The sequence below is a fragment of the Coptis chinensis genome, chromosome 3 (assembly GCF_015680905.1).
Source record: "Coptis chinensis isolate HL-2020 chromosome 3, ASM1568090v1, whole genome shotgun sequence".
Taxonomy (NCBI): domain Eukaryota; kingdom Viridiplantae; phylum Streptophyta; class Magnoliopsida; order Ranunculales; family Ranunculaceae; genus Coptis; species Coptis chinensis.
In genome coordinates, this window is record NC_141458.1 from 23,686,075 (window position 1) to 23,710,342 (window position 24,268).

At 38.4% G+C, this 24,268-nt stretch overlaps 2 protein-coding genes across 2 annotated transcripts; both read left to right on the forward strand.

Annotated features, from left to right (window-relative positions):
* The first annotated feature begins 9,831 nt into the window (after window positions 1–9,831).
* LOC147508719 (uncharacterized) lies at window positions 9,832–10,590 on the forward strand. Its single transcript, XM_086597559.1, has one exon. The coding sequence runs from the start codon at window positions 9,832–9,834 to the stop codon at window positions 10,588–10,590; it is 759 nt and encodes a 252-aa protein (XP_086453685.1).
* Window positions 10,591–18,665: 8,075 nt separating this feature from the next.
* LOC147508720 (F-box/FBD/LRR-repeat protein At1g13570-like) lies at window positions 18,666–21,244 on the forward strand. The gene is made up of 4 exons (XM_086601105.1): window positions 18,666–18,870; window positions 19,551–20,393; window positions 20,488–20,643; window positions 20,756–21,244. The coding sequence occupies exons 2-4, from the start codon at window positions 19,563–19,565 to the stop codon at window positions 21,047–21,049; spliced, it is 1,281 nt and encodes a 426-aa protein (XP_086457231.1). The 5' UTR covers window positions 18,666–18,870; window positions 19,551–19,562; the 3' UTR covers window positions 21,050–21,244.
* Window positions 21,245–24,268: the final 3,024 nt, after the last annotated feature.

The window sequence follows — 24,268 nt, forward strand, 5'->3', positions numbered from 1 at the left end:
GATTTTTGCTCTACGTATTTGTCCACCTGCTTATTTTAGGAAAGCAGCTAGCATGTTTGACCATGGTCTTCGGTCTGCTATTCAAGGAAATGTTGTTTATGATGAACCTGGTTTTGGGGATCTCCAGCGACATTTGTCGACCCTTCCACTTCGTCTTGGTGGCCTTGGTATTTGTTGTGCAGAGGATGTCATCAGATTTTCTTTTGTAGCCTCATGGATTCAGATCGAGGAGCTCCAAAACCACATTCTTAGATATCGTAACACTACACCTATGGATGCTATTTTTGATAGTACCACTGCTAAACTGCGCGCATATGCATCTTCCTTATTTTAACCTTAGTATTCTGATCTCAGAGGTCGCCGCCCCCAGCAAGCCACAGAATGTCTTGGGGGAAGCCTACTACGGTAAGATTATTACAGGACTTGAGAGGGAATTTGATTTGTCTGATCGGCAGAAAGCTGTTATTAGTTGCCTACAGTCTGGACATGCCAAGGACTTTCTCCTTGATATTCCTATGGATGGTCTTGGACAACGCATGTCACTGGTTGAGTATCGAGCTATCCTTCGCTACTCCTCATGATCCCTTTGTATACTAATGGTGATCGATGTCCTGTGTGTTTGAAGAGTTGCCTTGACACTTTTGGAGATCATGCAGCACAATGCAAACACTTTCTAGGGTTTAAATACAGACATGACCATGTACATGATATTTTGTATGATGCGGTCTGGCGTGCTGGTATACAAGTGAAGAAAGAGGCTCCTGTCAATTTCCTCACTGATCCTAGAGAAGGTAGATCGACGCTTCGCCCTGCAAATATCTTGATATATAGTTGGTCTGATGGAAAACATGCATGTGTGGATGTCACAGGAGTATCTCATTTTGTTGGTTTTGATAATGGAGTTTTTAGAGTAGGGCAAGCAGCTAGTAGTACAGCTGCAGTGAAGGTGGAAAAACATGAAAGAGCGTGCATGGCTAACCAACACTGCTCCATCATGTTTGTGTTTGATACATTTGGTTTTTTAGCTCCAGATGCGGTTGAGTTGCTTAGGAGGATGCAGAAAGTGTTAGACATCAATGTGATGACAGCTGGTTCTCACGAATATGTGTTTAGGAGGATTGGTTTTGCCATTCAGAAGGGGCTTGCAACACAATTTGTAGCGCGCTTGACCTCTAATTCGTTTGTTTGATTTATTTTTCATATATATATATATATATATATATATATATATATATATATATATATATATATATATATATATATAAAAAACTATCAAATTGTGTAAAAAACAAATTTGTTTTTCTCAAAATTAATCTGGGAATTGAATATCTCCCTAGCGTAAATGTCCATAAATTTAGTAACACATCCCTATTGTATGATAAAGTTTCCTTAACTCCTTCGATGCTTAAGACCTAAGAATTCATGAAATATCTTTGAATTAGCTTCCAATTCAAAACCCCCCACCTAAAACCCTAGCTTGTATCTTATCAAAATTTATAAAGAAAGTGATGAAAATGACTTCAATACTACAAATACTACAAAATCTAGTGAAAACGGCCACCAATTTGTCTCCACAAGAAAGCCTTAAAGTTTCTCCCTTGAATCAATGACAGAGAAGAACTAGGGAGAAATAGATGTCAGCAATCGGTGGGAAATCTGACTCTAGAAACTCAAACACCATCCAATATCAACCTAATAGTAACAACTTATAATCAAGGCGCCATTGATTTCGAGGGCCCTAGATGAGTTCCTAGAATGAGGCCCTCTAATCATCACAAGCAAATTCATGGAGAAAATGGTGGGGAAGATTCAGTTGGTTTTTATGGAGAAAATGGTGAGGAAGATTCCATTGGTTTTTTTTTGCTTAACAGGAGCGGATCGAGGGGGGGTGAATATTATTATGTACTAGTATTAATAGTGTACAATTTACCCTAAACAAAATTAGTAGTGAAGAATATTAGCATTAGCCCACCTAGCTTGAGGATCCTAGATCCGCCCTTGTCGCTTAAGAAAAAAGTTTGATTTAAAAGTTGAAAAACATTGTAGAAAGTAGTATAGCTACTTTGTGATATCAAAAGTCGGAAATTGTATAGTGATATGAAGCGAGTTAAATGTATATAATCACAATTACTTGGCTTGTCATACTAGAGTGGAGTGGCTTATTCCATTTTACTTTGGTATTATATGTTTAGGTCTATATTTGGTTTTTACCTGAGAACATTGATCATAGTTGGACAAAGAAGGTTTTGGGCCTAATATAATATGGGAAATTGATTGTTTAGCTTAGTTATTCGGGATTAAAAGTATGGATCGGAGAACTTTTAGTAAAGTTTAAATGGGCTCTCGCCGGGACAGAGTTATTGTAGTTATCTGACCTGCTTGGCTAGGGGTCCTATTTTGGACTAAAGGTTTGGAGGCCCCAGTGTACCACCTGTGTGGACTAGTCCTTGATGTTAGCACTTTTATGTCTTTTATGAAATGGGCCTTTCACAACCTACTACGTACTAAAACTCAAGATTTTTTTACTCACGTGTTTTCGTATGTATGTTTAAAGTAAGGGTTTCATTCCAACATTAAGACAAGAATGATATCACAACTGAATTCCTATCTCCTTAGAGAATTATGTGAGAAGGATTTTTAATTAGGTATTTTGAAGATTTCTTTTTTCTAACGATTATTTACTACACAAGTTATCTAAAATTTGCAAGTTGTTTCTTAAATAAATAGAGAGAGAAAGATAAGGAGAGGGTTAACCTACTCATGCAAAAATTAGCTACATAAGATTTTAGGAGACAAGATCACTACATCTCTCATCAGCTGTGGGTTCAAAGACAAACCCGAAATGGATTCGAGTATCGATCCCTAGTAAGATGTATTTATCTTTGAGTATATCTTACTAGCATGAGGAGTTGTCGAGATATTTCATCTCTGAAATGTCTCTTCAAGTCCTGGTTTCATTTCATGCCATCCGGACAAAGATAAAAAACTGGATTCTTCAGAACTCGCGCGCGTGCGATTGATCCCAGTGTCAATGTATGGGCCGCGTGCGCTAGCTTTTCTAAAGCTCCAGGCTCAAAAATTTGTCTGTCTCGGTCATTTTGTAACTGGGTATCAAATAAAACCTAAGCCTCTAAGCCATGATTCTGGACCCCTAAAACGTGCACCGATCCTCACATGAGCATCATTATAACCCTCCCCTTGAGAGGGTTTTAGCTCATGATCCTAGGAAATATATGCAAAGAGATGTTGGATGTATGTTGAATTAAAGAAAAAGAAGAAGAAGAATGCAAATAGATGAATTTTGAAGCAAGAAAGTAAGAAATTTTATTTAGAAAACTAAGTGGCTTTCATTAATAGTATTACACCAAACTAAAGCTTACTTAGAAAAATAATAACATGCATCCAAAATTGAATGAATGGAGTCTTCAAAAATCAATACCAATCAGCCCATTTCAAGAGTTTTCTCTCCTTCCACCCACGTGAATCAACCCCTACCATTAATCACATTAAATTATATCTTATCTCCAAATCAAAACAAATTGATACCTTGTATTTTTTTACACTATTAGCACCTAAAATCTAGTTAACTTAATTAATGTCATGCAAGGTGTCAATTTGTACCAATAATTTGCACATTTTATTTTGACTTGCTTGATGACTCATCCAATCTTGTGGGCCCCCAGAGTGGGTCCATATATTGCGTCCAATGGCGGGTCGGTCTTTTGGCATTTTTATAACTTCCCGCATTTAGGTAGAGTTCGTCGCACTGATCCCAGTGTCAATGTATGGGCCGCGTGCACTAGCTTTTCTAAAGCTCTAGGCTCAAAAATTTGTCTGTCTCGGTCATTTTGTAACTGGGTATCAAATAAAACCTAAGCCTCTAAGCCATGATTCTGGACCCCTAAAATGTGCACCGATCCTCACATGAGCATCATAAACCCTCCCCTTGAGAGGGTTTTAGCTCATAATCCTAGGAAAGATATGCAAAAAGATGTTGGATGTATGTTGAATTAAAGAAGAAGAAGAAGAAGAATGCAAATAGATGAATTTTTAAGCTAGAAAGTAAGAAATTTTATTTAGAAAACTAAGTGGCTTCCATTAACACTATTACACCAAACTAAAGCTTACTTAGAAAAATAATAACATGCATCCAAAATTGAATGAATGGAGTCTTCAAAAATCAATACCAATCAGCCCATTTCAAGAGTTTTCTCTCCTTCCACCCACGTGAATCAACCCCTACCATTAATCACATTAAATTCTATCTTATCTCCAAATCAAAACAAATTGACACCTTGCATTTTTTTACATTATTAGCACCTAAAATCTAGTTAACTTAATTAATGTCATGCAAGGTGTCAATTTGTGCCAATAATTTGCACATTTTGTCTTGACTTGCTTGATGACTCATCTAATCTTGTGGGCCCCCAGAGTGGGTCCATATGCTGCATCTAATGGCGGGCCGGTCTTTTGGCATTTTTATAACTTCCCGCCTTTAGGTATAGTTCGTCGCACTGATCGTCTGAGCAGCTCACTCACCGAAATCGGAGTCCCGGTTCAAGAGATATGAGCTTCGGAAGTTTGATGTTTCTGTGCACATAATCCCTTTCTGACTTGGAATCGTCTTGTTGGAGTTTCTGGTATTTAGGCGAGTTTTGTTGAGCTTTGCATGAGCTAACTCAAAAGCTTTACGTAGACACACTATTCCGTACTTAAATACTAGCTTTATCCTCATTTTTACGTTGGTTGTGCAAACCTGCAAAAACACGAAAATACGATTATTTCATGATTATTAAGCACATAATTAACCAAAATGTTATGTCTTTACGGGGTTTTATAATACAGTTTTTGGTGCTTATCAGTCCCCAAGGCCTGCAGTGCTTGCAATCATAGCTCACACTTTGATTGTTACCTCGTAGAGTTGTCGTGTGATATTCGCTTTACCTTTGAGAGGGAGTGAGGGGTAATTGTAGCAAAAAAAAAGATAAAGTTGTTTAGGATATAGTTCCAAAATAATATACTGAAAAGGCCACCTACATCTTGAAAATACTCGAAAGAACAAGAGTTGACTTTAAGAAAGTGACTAAAATACCCCTTGACATAAAATACCTAAAACATTGTGATGAACAAATTAAAGTTAAGGATTTTCTTAAGTTTCAAATCTTTATTAAAATTTAATAAAAACAAAAACAAAAAAAGACATATAATTCATATCAAACTTCGCAAGACAACATCATTTTACACTCGTCCTCAATCTCCTTAATCAAATACGGATTAAAATCATACAACCACGTCGATTGGTGCGAAGTTGATCGGTGTTTCTATAATTGAAATAAATAGAAAACTAATGAGGAAAAAAAAAAAAAAAAAGTATAATGAGAAGCAAGACATTGATAGTGGTTAAGACTCTCGTAATTTCTAACGGCTATACTGCGGCCAAAAGCAGCTCTGTTTCTTCTTCCCCCCAATTGTTTTGAATTTCAATTTTGAATCTCGTTTTCAATACCAAATTCAAACCTTTATGCTAAGAGTTTACGGGTATCTGGCCTCAGATATAGAGTGGGGTTAATTTTTAGAAAATGTAAAGTGCTGAGTTCTTTGAATAGTTTTTCTTCTCTTAATTTCTTGCTGGTTCTGAGGATCTGTAGGTGGGCTTACTTTCTTGAGTCTTTTTCCTTTCTTCTCTTCAACGTACCTATCTTCTTGTAACACTCTCCCCCTCCCCTCTCCCCAATCCCTTTCTGACTTGGAATCGTCTTGTTGGAGTTTCTGGTATTTAGGCGAGTTTTGTTGAGCTTTGCATGAGCTAACTCAAAAGCTTTACGTAGACACACTATTCCGTACTTAAATACTAGCTTTATCCTCATTTTTACGTTGGTTGTGCAAACCTGCAAAAACACGAAAATACGATTATTTCATGATTATTAAGCACATAATTAACCAAAATGTTATGTCTTTACGGGGTTTTATAATACAGTTTTTGGTGCTTATCAGTCCCCAAGGCCTACAGTGCTTGCAATCATAGCTCACACTTTGATTGTTACCTCGTAGAGTTGTCGTGTGATATTCGCTTTACCTTTGAGAGGGAGTGAGGGGTAATTGTAGCAAAAAAAAAGATAAAGTTGTTTAGGATATAGTTCCAAAATAATATACTGAAAAGGCCACCTACATCTTGAAAATACTCGAAAGAACAAGAGTTGACTTTAAGAAAGTGACTAAAATACCCCTTGACATAAAATACCTAAAACATTGTGATGAACAAATTAAAGTTAAGGATTTTCTTAAGTTTCAAATCTTTATTAAAATTTAATAAAAACAAAAACAAAAAAAGACATATAATTCATATCAAACTTCGCAAGACAACATCATTTTACACTCGTCCTCAATCTCCTTAATCAAATACGGATTAAAATCATACAACCACGTCGATTGGTGCGAAGTTGATCGGTGTTTCTATAATTGAAATAAATAGAAAACTAATGAGGAAAAAAAAAAAAAAGAATGAGAAGCAAGACATTGATAGTGGTTAAGACTCTCGTAATTTCTAACGGCTATACTGCGGCCAAAAGCAGCTCTGTTTCTTCTTCCCCCCAATTGTTTTGAATTTCAATTTTGAATCTCGTTTTCAATACCAAATTCAAACCTTTATGCTAAGAGTTTACGGGTATCTGGCCTCAGATATAGAGTGGGGTTAATTTTTAGAAAATGTAAAGTGCTGAGTTCTTTGAATAGTTTTTCTTCTCTTAATTTCTTGCTGGTTCTGAGGATCTGTAGGTGGGCTTACTTTCTTGAGTCTTTTTCCTTTCTTCTCTTCAACGTACCTATCTTCTTGTAACACTCTCCCCTCCCCTCTCCCCCCCGTTTTCTTAATTAGGCTAGAAAGGTATGGCAAATGGTACTAGTGTTCTGGTTAGAGGTGAAACTTTTGAACCAAGATCTTTATCTAAGATTGAACAGCTTCAAGCTAAAGATGCAACAACTCTTCTGCTCTAAAGAGAAAAGGGTAGTGGATATCAAACAAAAAAATCCAATGGAAGTTGAAGAAGGGTCGAATACTTTAGTGGGGAAACTTATCGGAGATAGATCGTTGGATGTTCAGGTGATAGCAGAAGAGCTTCACCGGTGCTGGCAAACTAGAAAAGAAACAAAAGTGGTTCTACTCACCAGGGGGTTCTATAAGTTCATTTTCAAATACCTGGAGGAATATAACCATGTCAGAAAGAATGGACCTTGGTTAGTCTAGGGGATTGTTATTGTTCTGAGAAAATGGGTGAGACTAGAAGAACTGGAAACAAATCCAACTTTCAATTTCGTAAAGTTTTGGGTACAAATCTATGGGATCCCAGCTGATAGGTTGAATGAGGAAAATGTAGAAAGGGTGGGGCAAAGTTTGGGCAAGGTTAAGTACACAGACTTGACATGCTCGGCTGAATTCAAAGTACCAGTAGCTAGAGTCAGGATAAAGCTGGATATAAAGGAGAGACTGCTTAAAGGTATAGATTTGAGAACAGAAGAAGTGAAAGTTTTTCCTGTGACTTTCAAGTATGAGAAATTAGATATTTTCTGTGGAAGGATTGGTCACGATGTGTACTTCTGTCAGCAAAAGGAGAAGTATCGAGCTAGTATGCTGAGGTGCGGGGGTTCCCTTCGAGATGTCAAACACACCTTCTCCTTTATGATGAGGGCTACTATTTTCTTCAATGGATCAGTGGTGAATTTGAACTCTACATCGGTTACTTTCTCTGGAACACCTCAGAAACCTAGATTCGATCAGATTTCGAAAACCTAAGAAGAAAAGGTTATGGTCTTGGGGATCTTGGATACACCCCCAAAGCAGATTTCTAGAGACAAAGCAAAACCGGTTGGATCCATAGCTAGTAATTAGCGAATTATTCCGCTTATTCATTGAGAATAAAAAACGAATAATTAATGATACTGGTTTAATTCGTTGGTTGGGTCGGGCTTATAATTGCGATTATTCGCTTGAATTATTCACGAAATTATAAGGTTTGGCCCAATAAAATGACATTTGTATTATTTTTTATGAATAAAATTGTAAAAATAAAAATAAAAACGCGTTATATACTTATATATCAAAATTTTAAATGTAAAATATATAGCCAAATTTTAAAGAAATATATTCAGTATTATACCCGTTTAAAACACGATATCGTATTTTTACCGTTAACGTTTTATTGGACCGAATATTTAAAAGTATTATTGTTGAAAATTTCGAATCTTAGGCGAATAATTGACGTATCGAACTTTTTCCGTCCACGAATTTACTAGCTATGGTTGGATCAGGGGCTACTAAGGACCTCCTTTTGCCAATGCATATGGGTTTGGATGGGCTTGGGTCAGGGTCTGCTGAAAAGGTTGGTGTGGATAGCCTGGAGGGTAATAGAGTGGATAAGAGTGGGTGCTCGGGCTTGAGGACTTCTGGGCCGGATCTAGCTCTTGCGGACTCAAGTAAAGGTGGAAGTAGTGCTTTTGGTCTTGTTGGGCTTGAGGGAGAGACTCGACAAGGCAGTCCAATTCAGGTGGTATATCCTCTGGGCCCTAAGGATTTAGAGATGGATTGGCAAGGTGGGTCGAGCCGTTGTATGGGTATCCAAATTCAAGCCCAAGGGAATCAAGGTTATGAAGATAGACCTATAATAGAATCTGGTTCCCTTGATAGGGCTATAGTTATGTGGGGGCTCAAGCCTTGTATGGAATTGGGTTTGGATTTGGAGGTAGCAGATGGAAAGGAAGGTAGTAGTCTTGACCAAGCTTTCACAGCTGTATCTGAAGAGTTAAGGGATGCGATGGTTTGGGGCAGTGAACCTGGGGAGGCAGGCTTTATAGCTTATGAGAATTCCTTCTTGGGAACAAGTGAGACTTTTATGGTAGAGAATTCTAGCCTGCTGGTTTCGTCGAGTTCCAAGGTTTTTACTCATTTTCTTGAGAATATAGTAGATGAGGGGTCTGTTACTCCCTTTCTCCCTCCAAGTCTAGCTCATACTAGCTTTCGGTTCTTAGGTCTGCCTACGCATGGAAGGGGGTTTAAGACTCTTACTTCTCGGGGTCTGAGAAAGAGTGGGGTAAAAAAAAGGATATAGGAAGTGGCAAGAGGTTTGTGTGGGTTCTAAGAGGAAGCTGAATACAAGTCCTCTATCAGTAGAAGTAGATATGGATAATGATGGGGAAAGTAAGAGCATAAAGAAGGCTGAAAAAATTTTAAAAAGGCTAAAAGAGAGGCGGATGATATGCGAGCTAGGGGTTTAGGACATTTACTGATCCCTGAGGATGCCCCAATCATCTCGGTGTCTAGTGATACTATGGAGTCAAGTGAGCCATCTTTCTCAAATCACTCTATGGATTCCAGTGTTCCATCTGAGCTTTCGGGGGGGATGATATTCCTAAAGAAGAGATACCGTTAGATGCGTTTTCTAAAGAAGAAGAACCTTTTGAAGATTCTGAATAAGATGCGGTGTTGTATAATTGTCATGAGGAGGTGTCGGTGGGGAATGTGCCGGTGGATTTGTTTCAAGGCAGTCAAGCAGGGACAGGATATGAATCAGAGGATAACATCTCTCAACCGTTGTCTCTGGCTATGGATGGTTCGTCTGTGAAGGGATGTGGCCACCTCAAGTCCAATCTTAAAAACAAAGGTAACAGTTCAAAAGACCCTAGAGGTTCTAATAGTGGGTATGGTGGAGATAAGAGTACAAGTGTCCGTGCTGGGTTAGGAAGCAGTGGAGGTCTGTGTAGTCCTCCTCCAGGGTTCGCGGTGGCTGTCCCCAAACAGCTGCCTCGACAGAAATGATTCATGCCTAGAATTGCCGGGGAATGGGTTCCTCCACGGCAGTTCAAAATATAAAGGATCTAATCCGTCAACACCAATCGGACATTATATATTTGTCAGAAACTAAAGTAAAGGAGGATAAGATAAGTAAGTTAGGAAAATCTCTTAAGTATGATAATGTGTTTTGTGTTCTTGCTGTGGGTCTTCGTGGAGGGCTAGCTATCTTATGGAGGGCTGGAGTTAACCTGGAAGTGCTAGGAGCCACAGCTAACCAAATCTCAGATAAACTTATTAATTATCATAGTTTAAATCCATGGTATTTTACTGTTGTTTATAGCGAACCAAATGCTAGTATGAGACATAGGTTTTGGACTGAGTTGAGAGAATGTGCCCCCTATATACCTGGGCCGTGGTTGGTTTTTGGAGATTTTAATGTTATTAGAACTTTGGATGAGAAAATAGGGGGGAGGTCAAACTTCTCACAATGCATGATGGAATTTAACTCTGTGATAGATGATCTTGGTTTAGTGGAATTAGGCTATGAAGGCCCAAAGTTCACTTGGAATAACAACAGGAGAATAAAAGATAATATTTTAGAACGACTTGATCGTGTTATGGCTACACATGATTGGATTGATCTTTTCCCTAATATTCTAGTTAAAAATGTTGTCAATGCTACTTCTGATCATTTATCTTTGATGATAAGTCTTAAAGTATCTGAGGAACATGCGGATAGACCTTTTAGATTCTATAATATGTGGTTGAAAGATGAATTCTGTAAACCTGAGATAGATAAATCTTGAAACTCTATAACCGATGATTTACCTGATTGGAATGTGATTCTTAAGTTAAATAAGACCACACAAAGTCTTAAGACCTGGAATAAGAAAGTTTTTGGGAACATCTTCTCTAATATTAAATAAAAGCAAAAAGATCTAGATATGGTGCTTCAAAAGCCTTTTAATCCGGTTAATCATGAAAAAGCTAAAATGTTAAAAAAGGTGTTGTTTGATTGGTATGAGAAAGAAGAGGCTTTTTGGAAACAGAAATCTAGTCAACACTGGATTAAAGAAGATGATAGGAACACAAATTTTTTTCATCTATCTACTGTTTATCGTAGGAGGAAGAATAATATTGATAAGATTAAGGATGATAATGGTGTATGGCAAGAAGGTATGAATAATGTAGGAGCTGCTGTTAATGCTTATTTTGATAATATTTTTGATTCTGTGCATCCTCAGGATAATGAGCATATTCTAGATTCATTTAAACCTTGTATTACGGATAGGGAGAATCAAATTCTTACTGCTTGTCCATCTGATGATGATATTTGGCATGTTGTTAAAAAGCTCGGGTCTCTGAAATCTCCGGGACCTAATTGGTTCCAAGGTATCTTTTATCAACAATGTTGGGATGTGGTAGGAAATAGTATTATAGCTTGTGTTAAGGATTTCTTTACTAATGGTAAGATGAATCCTAGATTAAATGAAACTTTTCATACCCTCATTCCTAAGATTTCCAACCCTGACCATGTCTCTAAGTTTAGACCTATAAGCTTATGCAATTTTTGTTACAAGATTATAGCAAAGATCCTTGCTATTAGGCTTAAGGCCCATATAAATAAGATTGTTTCTCCTTTTCAAGGGGCTTTTATAAAAGGGAGAAGCATAGGGGATAATATTGGTTTGGCTTGTGAGATTTTTAACACGATGAAAAAGATGAATACAAAAAAAGGGTTTGTTGCTTTGAAGATGGATATGTCTAAAGCGTATGATAGGGTGGAATGGTCCTTTATTAATAATATTTTTCAAAAACTAGGATTTAATGAAAAATGGAGATTGCTTATCTCTCAATGTTTATCTACGGTTTCTTTTAAAGTTTTGCTTAATGGATCCCCTCTAGAGTATGTCACTCCTAGTCGAGGCCTCAGACAGAGAGATCCTCTCTCCCCCTATCTTTTTATTCTTGTATCTGAGGCCCTTATCTAGGATGATAGCTTATGTGGAACACTCTAAGGATGTTCATGGTATCAAGATTAGAAGAGATGCACCAGCTATTACTCATTTACTTTATGCGGATTATTTGATTTTGTTTACTAAAGCGGATTTAGTAGAAAGTGGTAAGTTAAAAAATATTTTAGATGAGTACTGCAATATCTCTGGTCAAATGATTAATTATGATAAGTCGAGTATTTTTTGTAGTAAAAATGTACATAAAAGACACAAAAAGATTTTAAAAAAGTTTTGGAAAATGAGGTTTTTTTACTATCGGGATAAATATCTAGGTGTACCTATAGTTTTATCTAGGAAAAAAAACGTGAGGATTTTGATTATCTGGTGGATAAAGTTCATGGAAAGATTAAAGGGTGGAGGGCTAAAGTTTTGTCCCTTGTGGGCAGAACTACTCTGATTCAGGCTGTTGTTCAAGTTACCCCTCTCTTTGCTATGACAACTTATCTTCTCCCAAGTTCCACTTGTGAGAAAATTGATAAGGCATGCAGGAACTTCTGGTGGCATGGTACAGAAGATAGTAAAAGCATCCACACCATTGGGTGGGATAGCATATGCAAAAATAAAGTTAGTGGTGGCTTGGGCTTGAGAAGAGCAAAAGATATGAATCAAGTTATGCTAGCTAAGCTTTCTTAGAAAGCTCTCACTGACAAAAAAATCTATATGGGCTAGAACTTTCAGGGACATATATGGTAAGAGCTGGTTTGATATTAAATAGAACCCCCCTCCAGATGCCTCTTGGTTTTGGAAAGGGGTTCATAGAGTTGGGAAGAAAGTCCTGGAGGGATGCATCTGGAGCATTGGTAAGGGTGAGGATGTGTTGGTTATGAGCCAGCCTTGGCTCAGTATTAACAAACATCCTGTCCTTATAAATGACCCCATGCCTTGGCGACAAGACCTTCAAAATCTCAAAGTGAAGGATATTATGTTGACTGATGGTAGTGGATGGGACACAAATAGAATTGATCACCTATTCCCATCCACTATTGGGAACCTTATTAAGCAAGTCATGATTAGACCTCTCGTCACTGGGGAAGATGCCATTAGATGGATGGATACCAGAAATGGTATTCTGTCTGTTAAATCTGCCTATCAAAGAATGGCAGGGAATGGTGACATGGAACAATCATCTTCTTTTAATATAAATACTATTAAAGCTATTTGGAAAGCTCCTGTCTCAGCCAACATTGTTCTCTTCTTGTGGAAGCTATATATGGGTATCCTTCCCACGGGGGACTTGTTAGGAGCAGAGGGATCAAAGGAGAGTTTTTTTGTCCTTTGTGCTGGATGGAGCTAGAGAACCCTATGCATATCTTCTTCAAGTGTGAATGGTCCAAGTTTGTTTGGTTTGCCTCTAACTTGAGGGGTAAACTAGACGAGCTGGGACATTACACTATAAGAGATAGGGTTGATCTCTTCGTACAGTGGATTAAGGGGGCAGATCCGAGTATGGCGGAAAAAGGAAGTCTGGCTATCATTATGCTACAAGGCATATGGGAGACTAGAAATAAGGCTAAGTTTGAAGGCCTAGTCGCTAGTGGAAAGGGTTTACTCAGAAGATCAGCAGCTCAATGGAGGAGATTCCTTGAAGCCTTTGGAGATTCTCAGGGAGTAGGGAACAACAGTTCCCATATAGGACAATCTAGGATTCATAACAGTTGGCCTTATAGAGATTCATTCCCTGTTATTGAACTTGATACTATACTAATAAGGTTTGATGCTGCTTTTGATAGGGGGACAGGAGATGGGGCAGCTGGAGCTCTGTCTTGGGATAACGAAGGCATCCTCAAAGGAGCAGCAACAAGAAGGTTCAAAGCAGTAGATGCGGAGGAGGCTGAGATGGTGGCCTTGGAGGTGGCTGCGAAGCTGGCTCGCAGCACAGGAGAGAACTCCATTTTGTTTGAGGTGGATAGTCTGTTAGCAATTCAAAATGTTGTATCTCCCTTGGAGCATAACTCTCACAGTTGGAAACTAGAACCTATTAAGTTGTTAATAGAGGATCTATGTAGATCTCTTAAGGTTTGTAAATATTGTTGGATCAACATGAAGTATAATGGCGAGGCGCATGAACTAGCACAATGGGTTTACCATAGTCAGGACATAAGTTTACTACCGCAATACCTACTGGATAGGAGTATTGTACCTTTGATGTTCTAATATAAGATATGTTGTTAGCGGGAAAAAAAAACCCTTCGTTCATCTTCTTCTCTCTCCCCGACTGCCAGCACCACTTGTGTTGCACCACTCCCCCACCGCCTCCACCAGCACCCACTACCACCGGAAAACCCATCTCCATCAATCCCATCAACCCAAAAATGGATCTACAATCCACCACCCGGAAAACCCGACCTTCTGACTCTGCAGCACCACTTGCGCTGCTACCACCGCCCACCATCTACCGCCACCACTATCTTTAAATACAATATATCCTCACATCGACCACTGCCTCTCACCGCCTCCACCTACAACCCAGCGGCCTCCTCTTAGCTTATTCACCATCTCTCACCACCACCATTGCACACAATTGAACTGCCACAACCACCACCCTCCGCCACGAATTGCTACGTCCACCACCACCTCTCCTAATCATTTCCTTATTCTTCATGCCTGGTTTCAATCCACCACCTCCTTAACAACGCCCTCCAGCCACCTTCTCCTCATTCCCATCGCCTGTACCACCATCACAACCCAACCTCCACTACAAAACAATGCGTCACTACCAAAGACTTTTACTACAACCCCATTTCCATTGCCCAATTCACACATCACCCAATACCCAACCTCCATCACAACTGTGAACCCACTACTTCCCAGCCCGACTCTTTCTACCTTTTTAGCACTCTTCAAAGTATGTATATTTTAATTCTTATCCTTATTATTATTATTATTACTATTATTATTATTTGTTTAGCACCTGTAGATTTTGTGGGATGAGTTTTGGGATTTGTTGAACTGTCGACGGGATTTGGTTGTGCCGTTTGGGGATTTGTATGATGGGATTTGGTTTTGCCAATTTGGGGTTTGTTCTAAGGGAGTTGGGATTTGTCAATTTGGGGATTTGGGTTTTGTTCGACTAGAATTTTTTAGTGTTTGACGGGATTTGGCTATGAGAGGGAAGAAAAGTCTTGCTCTCTCGGTTGCTTCTTCTGGGTTCATTGACCCAACACATAAGAAGCGTGTTCACTGTCCTTTCCAAGGTCGTCATGGATGCACAAATGGAGTAAACATTAATGGGTTTACTGTTCCTTACATTTTCACGCATTTCGATAAACAACACATGGATTGTCAGTTGAGTATCGACATGGTACGGGATGAACTTAAGGAGGATTGTGAACTTTTTTTGTCACTAGAGGATTCCTTAAAGTCATTAGAAAAATTGGTTTGTGGCATTTGTCTTTGCATCCACACATTTGGTATACCATGTCGTCATCCAGATGATATACCACCACCTGCTTTGATGGAGAATGGGGAACCCGAATGTGTCATTGTGGGCATACCACAACCACCCCCTAAACCCAACACTACAGATCTTACCCCAATAACAGAGAGGGGTGACGATAATACCCCTAATCCGTTTGTTGCTGCGTCTTCTCTTGATCAGATGTTACTTGATAGTGCATTCCGTATACCTTTCCGTACTGTGAAAAGTATACCACGTGCTTGTCGTTTGGCTTTTTCTGGTGTACTGAAATCTGCTCTCTGGGATATCACAACTGATCCTGGTTCAGTTATGCCCTGGGTTCGTCTCCTTCTTCTACCACGCCAGATTCTCGCAAGTTTTCAACCACGTAATCGCCGAACGCCGCTCGGTACTAGAAAAAACCTTCAGCAAAAACAGATTCTCCATGCTTTGATGACATGGAATGAGCCTGGTAGGATGTTTCGCCTCTTATAGTTTGTAATAGAGCCTCCTTCAATCCAGTCAACCAGGAAATCCGTTCCCACTCAGAATGTGTGTCGATGCTTACAGAAAGTTGCCAATGGACATTTTGCTGCAGCGGTACAAGTGTTATCATCATCAAGGGTTGCCTCCAATACTGCAGAGACTGTACATGCATTAAAGGAGAAACACCAGATGCGACAACCACCTGTGAGACCAATGGTTCTTTTTGTTGAGCCCCCTTTATTAATAGAGAGAGACACCTTATTGTCATGTATTAAGTCGTTTCCGAAAGGTACTTCTTGTGGTCGTGATGGTCTCCATGCTTAGCACTTGTTAGATGCCATTAGTGGTGCTGCAGCAGCTATATCGTCTAACTTGTTAGATGCCTTGGCTTCGGTGGTGAATCTGTGGTTACAGGGACAATGTCCGCAGCCGTTAGTAGAATTCATAGCGAGTGCTCCGCTCACTCCACTTCTTAAGCCGGATAATAGCATTCGTCCGATAGCTGTGGGTATGGTTTGGCGACGTCTTGTTTCCAAAATTGCAATGAAAGGGGTTTCCAAAGAGGTGGTAGGGTACTTGCATGATTTTCAGTATGGGGTTGGTGTCCCTGGTGGAGCAGAGGCGATTTTGCATGCTGTTAATCGCATGGTATGTGCTAACGGTGACAGTACATCTCTTTCTATGTTGCTAGTAGATTTTCAGAATGCTTTTAATATGGTTGATCGGACTACTATGTTGAGAGAGGTTCGCATTCGCCGCCTATTTCCCTTTGGGTCGAAAGTATTTGTATTATCACCGTAAGATTATACTTGGGGATGATTACATATGGTCCGCTTCGGGTTTCGACAAGGTGATCCTTTGGGTCCCCTTCTTTTTACCGGTGTTGCACCCTCTAATTCTACGATTCAGTCAAGTTGTCAATTATTGCTCCGTGCTTGGTACTTAGATGATGGGACTCTAGTTGGGGATACGAAACAAGGGCGGCAGCTCGGTATCATTCTCAGAAGAAGGGCCTTCTTATGGGTTGGTTCTTAATGTGGCCAAGATCGAGATATTTTGGCCATCATCGATCCGTGTCATTCCACTCCGTTTCTTTCCTTCCCGATTTATCTTGTCCTCGGCGATGGGGTCGTTACTTGGAGGGGCGATTAGCAATCGATTCTTCTTTTGTCATGAGTCTTGCTTTCGTAGCGTGTTGAAAAGGCTATGACTTCGATGGACTATTTAGTCGCATTAGAGGATCCACAATTGTGAGTTAGCCCTTTTACGAGCTTGTCTTTGGCTCTCCAAGTTGGTTTTGCAGCGGTTCAGACTTGTCCACCACCTTTTTTAGGGAGGCAAATAAGACTTTTGATAAGCACATTCGCATGGTTCCGCAGGCATTATAGTTTCGATGGTCCCGGGCTTCGTAATTTTGCAAGTGGCGTTTAGCGGCACGCCCATCATTGCGCCAAGCGAAGTTAGGTATCTATTGTGGCCTCGATGTCTCTCGCTTTTGCTTTTGTGACCTCCCCGCTTTTCAGACTTCAGAGCTTCGTAACCACATTCTTAGGAGTTGTGGTCCGGTGCCTATGGGTGAGATCCTTAGTGATGCTACCCGGTATCATTCGTCTCTCTTCCCGATTTTGACTTTGATTCTCTCTCGGGCTGTGAATGCTACCGTCCCTCAAAACCACAAAAAAGTTTTGGCGGAAGCTTTTTACGGTAAGATTGTTGCTAGTCTTGAGAGGGAGTTTGAGTTCTCTACTCGTCAGAAAGCAGTCATTGGATGCTTGTAGTCGGAACATGCAAAAGATTTTCTACTTGCTATTCCCATGGAGGGATTGGGACAGCGTATGTCACAGGTAGAGTATCGTGCCATTCTCAAGTACCGTCTTATGATTCCTCTGTACTCTGACGGGGGTCTTTGTCCTGTATGCAAAAAAAGTATATTAGATGCCTTTGGGGACCATGCAGCACATTGTAGACATTTTCCTGGTTTTAAATACATACATAATCATGTTAGAGATATTTTGTGTGATGCATTTTGGAGGGCTGGGGTACAAGTGAAGAAAGAGACTCCTGTTAACTTTCTCACTGATCCGAATGAGGGCAGATCGACACTTCGGCTTGCGGATGTATTGATATACAGTTGGTCTGAGGGGAGACATACATGTGTTGATGTAACTGGCGCCTCTCCGTTGGTAGGGCTTGGGAATGGAGTCTTTGAGGTGGGAGAAGCAGCTAAGAGAGCAGCGGACAGGGAAGATGGAGAAGCATGAGGAAGCTTGCACGGCTAACCAACATTGTTTCATTCCGTTTAGTTTCGACACTTTCGGTTTCTTTGAACAATAGACTGTTGAGCTTCTCAAGAGACTTCAGAGAGTTATTGACAGTAACATTATGACAGCTGGTTCTAACGAGTTTGTTTTTAGAAGAATAGGATTTGCTATTCAGAAAGGACTTGCGGCGTAGCTTGTTGCACGCTTGTCCTAATTATTTGTAAAATTTCTCATTAGTATCAATAAAATTTCCACTTAAAAAAATATATATAGTGGTTAAGGAAATGTAGAATGAGAAATTGGAAATTTGATGGGAAAGGAAGAAGAGAGATTGGAGTTTTGAGGAGAGGAGAGAGATTGATAAAAAGTTATAAAAGCAAGGCTGGGAATGTTAACAATTAAATTTTTTGGCCCAAACCAAATAGGCTTTGTTGAATTGTAAGTCTTTAGCTAACCTTTATACTATTTGCCTAGCAATCTTTAGCTAACCATCACACTATTTGAGCTCACTTGAAAGAACCATGTCACAACTTGTGAAATACAATGTGTCACTCTGCCGTCTCCACACCAAGTCATTTTATTAGATAGATTAAATTCCAAAATTTGGTTTTTCCAATAATGATTATATTATCCAATTATGTCCTCATCAGTGATTTTGAGAAGAACAAGGGCTATTAGCCCAATATCTTTAAGAAAAAAAAAAGAAAAAAAGTCAGTTAAGTGGAACAGTTAAGCCTTACGTAACGGGTGATGGAGGAGAATAAGTTGGAGTGTTCAGACTTGAGAGAGTAAAGCAGGGTGCTACTCAAAAAGAATGTTGACGTGGGTCTGAACCGAAAAATATGTGCCTCTGCCTCTTCGACTATAAAAATTTCCTATCCTAGTCACGTATTATGGGAGTCTTCTCAAGAGTATCATCAATTTTAGGTATTGATTTTGTCTTCCATTCCAAACATCATTTGTGACTTTGTCACTTTTATTTATCTCGGCTAATTTTTTTATACTTCAATTTCATTTTACTTCTTGTTTGTTCCTAGTGTGTTTCATAGTTAAAACTGCTACTTGTTTGAAATTGAATGGAGTTGTATATATATTTTTTCACTGAATCAATGGATTTGTACTTGTATCAAGCTACTGTTAACTCTAATAAGGTGTTGTTTTTATCAGCAATGACTTTAAAGTTTAAACTATGAGGACGAGCCTTAAAAGGGCTTACTGCTCTTTAATTAGGGTCATGGGTTGCTGTTATAGTTGATGAAAAATACAATATTGTCTTTTAGCTTTTGCTACTATAATTTTATGGAGCTCTGGGAAAAGCCCTTAAAAATGTACTCTTGGTTTAATTGTTGAAATATTTTTGACCAAGTTCACCATCATGGCTGGTTATCATAGCAGAAGAATAACAGACATGTCACCACCTCTAGCCACTTGCATCATGATCTATTAAACTAAAACATGCAACCCATTGCATTATATGCCTTTGTGTGTTGTATCAAACTAAAAGAGTTACTTCTTGCTTTCTTGGTAGTTTACGTTCAAGTTCTTATATATGCTATAAGATTCTTTGAATTTTATGATATTGGTTTTCTAAACACTTCTACAAACAGACCGTACAGGAAATGGTTGGTGAGCGTTTTACAAACCAAATGGGAGTTTGCTTGCAGGGCACCGATAGGATTACCAGTTTACCTACAGAACTAGTCAATAAAATCCTTACGCTTGTGCCCATAAGGGATGTTGTAAGAACGAGTGCACTATCACGGAAGTGGAGGTACAAATGGATGTACATTCCAGAAATAGTATTTGATGCTCGCTCTATCCCACCGTCAATTCAGGAACAAAGAAACCTTGCCGATTCTGTGAATCACGTGCTTTCCCTTCACTATGGAAGACTTAACAAATTTGGAATGAGTGGCTATTTGGTATCTTCTTGCAATGACGTTGATCGGTGGATACTCCTTTTATGCAGGAAATCAGTAAAAATGATTATCTTAGACTTCCCACAGGGTGATCGGTACAAAGTCCCTTCTTCTCTCTTCTCCTGTCAAAAGTTGGAACTGTTGAAGCTGCATTGTTCCATATTGAATTTGCCTTCTCATGCCAAATGTTTCGAGAATTTAGTTGATCTTGATCTTTGCCAAGTAACCTTAACAAATGAAACAATTGCACGTCTTATGGTCAATTGTCCACTCCAGAAGCTTATTCTGACTTACTGTGATGGTTTCACCCGTCTCAACATTTGTGCTCCAAATCTTATAATTTTTGTTCTGTGTAGCCCATGTGGGAGTATCTATTTTGATAATACACCGCAACTAAGATCTGCAAATATTGAAATGCTGCCATTGGTTAGTGAAGCTTCGCTTCCAGATCAGATAACAAACAGATTGGATGTTCGTCTGACTGGTTTAATTAATGTTCAAGAGCTTTATATTTGCAAGAACTTCATGGAGGTAATCTGGTACATATCCTGGGCTCAAATAGTTAATTTTATTAACTTGGTTGTTGCTAGTTATCAATTGTTCTTTCTTTTGATGGAATCTGAAGATCTTGGCTGCTCATGTTATACCGGAGAGGTTGTGCTTTACCTATCATATTCTTACCACTATGTCATTGGTCATGAACTTTGCCAACCCAAAACAGAATTCTACTGCTCTATGCCTGTTTAGAAGCTCCCCTTATTTGCTATCGTTGTGTGTTACGGTGAGTAGTGCTTTAATATTTGGTATTTGTTGCATTTCAGAATTTGAACAACTATATATAAAAATTAATATCTAATTTATTCCGTTTTCCTGTATCTTGGATATGTTTGCAGAGTGTTTCTTCTGGACAGATCACCCTTTTGGACGATGATAATATCTGGGAACCTATACCGGATGAAGAGATCATTTTTGCTCGACTTAAAAATATGGTGTTAAATGGGTTCATGGGATCGCAGCATGAAGCAAGTTTTGTCCAATTCGTCCTCAGGAGTGCGGTGATGCTTCATACTATCAGAATCACATGGGATGCAACGGTTGAAAAGGGTACTAAAAGAATGGATACATTGGAGGACATGATGCAGTTCTGCAGGGCTTCACCAAGAGCAAGAGTTATATTCTCAGGCTGAAGTTGCATTTAGATAAATGGAAAAAAAACTATAATAATTGCGTTTTAGATTATATAGCTTTAACAACATTACATCATCTCCTTTGATTTGTTTTTGTAGATTTCAGTTCAGTTAAGTTATAAATAGAAGTTGCCTCTCAGCTGCTTCTATGAATAGCTCATCATTCCGACTGCAATCATATGGTGCATTTTCGCATGAAGTAGTAGAGATAGTGTAATTCAGTAGGTACTGTAAAGCTCAATGGCAAAATTAGCTAATTTTTCTTCTTTTGCATAGTCAATGCAACCTGAGTGGTGGGATTTTGTTGAAGGTCCCTCACCAATCTTCACACCTTCGACTATAAAATTTTTCTTAGTATGCGTGATGGGCATGCGCGATGCGCATGCACCACCGAGAAAAGTTCAACCAATGGGAGATATTTTTTTCTTTTTGGCATATCGTATGTCTAAAGGTGGGCTAAACTAAACCGCAGAAAATTAAGTGTTGAAAAACTGCATAAACACACTAGAAACAATCAACTGATTAGGTGGTCAAAACTCAAAACAAGTTGAAAATTTTTCAAATTTTGACAGTAACCTACTGACTTATCAAAGATACTTCTGTAAAAATATAAAATTATTTGGAACTTTCTAAGTAACTCTACTCGACAGTATTTCCGTATTCTTGCTTCCAGAAAACTGAAACGCAACACTATAAATATGGTAATAGTTTATTAGGTAAAACAACTACGAAAATATGAAAATCTTCCAGTACATCACTAACACCTTACAAATTGTGCTGCATTTTATGAAATTTAAAAATACGTTTACCATAGTGTTTTTTTACTGTTAGTACCGCAGTTTCAGGCTAAGGACGAGGGCCCTTGTTTGAAGCCAAAATGGAGGGTGTGTGCCTTCTAATTTTAACAGTTGAATTTGAAACTTTCACGGATGACTCACATAGACGTCTGGACAACTTTTCTTTAGTCGTATGCTCCAACCTACAGTCAGAAAAAATCGATAGTAAGAGTATCCAATAAAAATTTAAAGAAAACACGAAAAATAAGAACGGAAAATTAAAATGGTAGGTGGGTTGAGAATTGGAGATTTCCTCTTTGATTCAAACAATAAATTCTTTGTCTTGATATATTCTAGATGGCAACGGTGTCATTTGATAACACAAATTTATAAGAATAACTATTAATATAGAAACACAAACAATCACTCAAATAAACACGTGTTTAAATCAATACTCTACTCTCTCTATATACTATTAAGTAATATAGATCTAGTAAATGTTCGAATGTACTCTTAAACTATCAAGACTAGATAGAATTCAACTAATTAAATCAAGAGAAACAATGGTGAGAGTAATAATTATTTTAAAGAATTCTAGTATACGATTATACTAATAATTATATTTTTAATCTAATTTAACTAAGCAATTAAAATATGATATGAGAATGAAAAGAAACTAGAAAGAATGATAATCCATCTAATGATTTATTTCATGCTAAATTCAAATTACTCATTGAAAAATAATCTTCTTTAGGTTTCCCCGCAATGGGCAACCTAAATCCTCAAACTTTATCATCCCTAATAACAACCTACATCTTTATAGTCATTATTACTAGTATGTAGGATAATTACAACTAAACATCTCTGTTCTAATCATAATAATCATTGGTTCAATTCAATATACAGTTTATCTCTAAACATATATATAAAAAACTAAACCTATATTAAAACATACACAATGAATAATCATACTTTTACAATATATTCCTCATTAGGCTTCATAATCACTCCATCTAATGGGAGGATTAGCCTAATATCATTGGAATAACCACAAGAACATGAGTAAAAGAAGACATTATGTTATATAGAAGAAGAAGAAATGTGAAAGTTTTATTGATGGTAGAATCAGGGGCGGATCTAGGAGTTGGTTGACCCTGGCAATAGGCTATAACCCCCCCTAACTTTGCTGAAAAAAAATTATAGTGGTAACTGTTCATAGTTTATACCAAAAATATATATATATAAATGTAGTAGTGTGAATTAGTGCTAGTAGCCCCTCCTGGTGGAGAATCCTGCATCCGCCCCTAGCTGGGTGGAATAATGGTGGCTACAAAACCCAAATTTTCAATCCCTAAAAACTAAACTAAAGATGGATAATACAATAGATGTTTAGGGATGAAGTTAACATCTACTTTTATAGTAAACAAGTAAGTTTTACATGACTTGGTCGAAATTCCATCATAGCTTGAGCTTAGGGGCTAAAACATTTCAGTAGGGAAAATCAATGTCCAAATTTGCAACGTTTTACTGTTGCACCCTTTACTACTCCAAATAGGTCGAGACTTAAACCATTAGAAAGTTATTTCCAATCCAGTCGTTTTGATATAAAATGGGCCTCAATCAGAGCTCTGAGTCCACTATGCCCATTTGAAGTTACATTGATTTTTCAACAGTTTTCCATCTAGGTTGACTTTTGCTTGACTCTTTTGACTTGGGATTTTGGAGGGCTTTTTCTTTATTAATCTTGGCCTTTTTCCATGGTTTTCACCTAGCAATCAATTTAGCTTCTTTTACATGCATATTTGATGTCTTTTCAACACTTATTCATCTCCAAAGCCTGAAATGCACAAAAACAAATAAATAATTATAAACTCATGTTTTTAATAATATAATTGGCCTAAGTAGAATAATATTAAGGGGCTTAAACCACAGTTTTTGGTGTTTATCATACTCAACCCAAGGGGCAATAGCTGGGCAATGGATACAAACCTCTCTCAGCATGGTAGCCCGATCAACCATGTTAAAAACATTCTTAAAATCTACAAGCAGCATCGAAAGAGAAGTTTTGTCAATGTTAGTATACACCATACGGTTGATAGCGTGCAAAATCGTCTCTGCTCCACCAAAAACACCAACCCCATATTGAAAATCTTGTAAGTACCCTACCACATCTTTGGAAACTCCTTTCATCGCAATCTTGGAAACCAGACGGCGCCAAGCCATGCACACAACTATGGGATGAATACTATTATCTAGTTTAAGAAGTGAAGTAAGTGGAGCACTAGCTATGAGTTTTGCTAACGGCTTTGGACATCGTCCCTATATCCAAAGATTCACCACAAAAGTCAATACATCTAGCAAATCAAATGATATAGCTGTTGTTGCACCACTCATGGCATCCAACAAGTGTTGAGCTTGGAGACCATCACGCCACAAGAAGTAC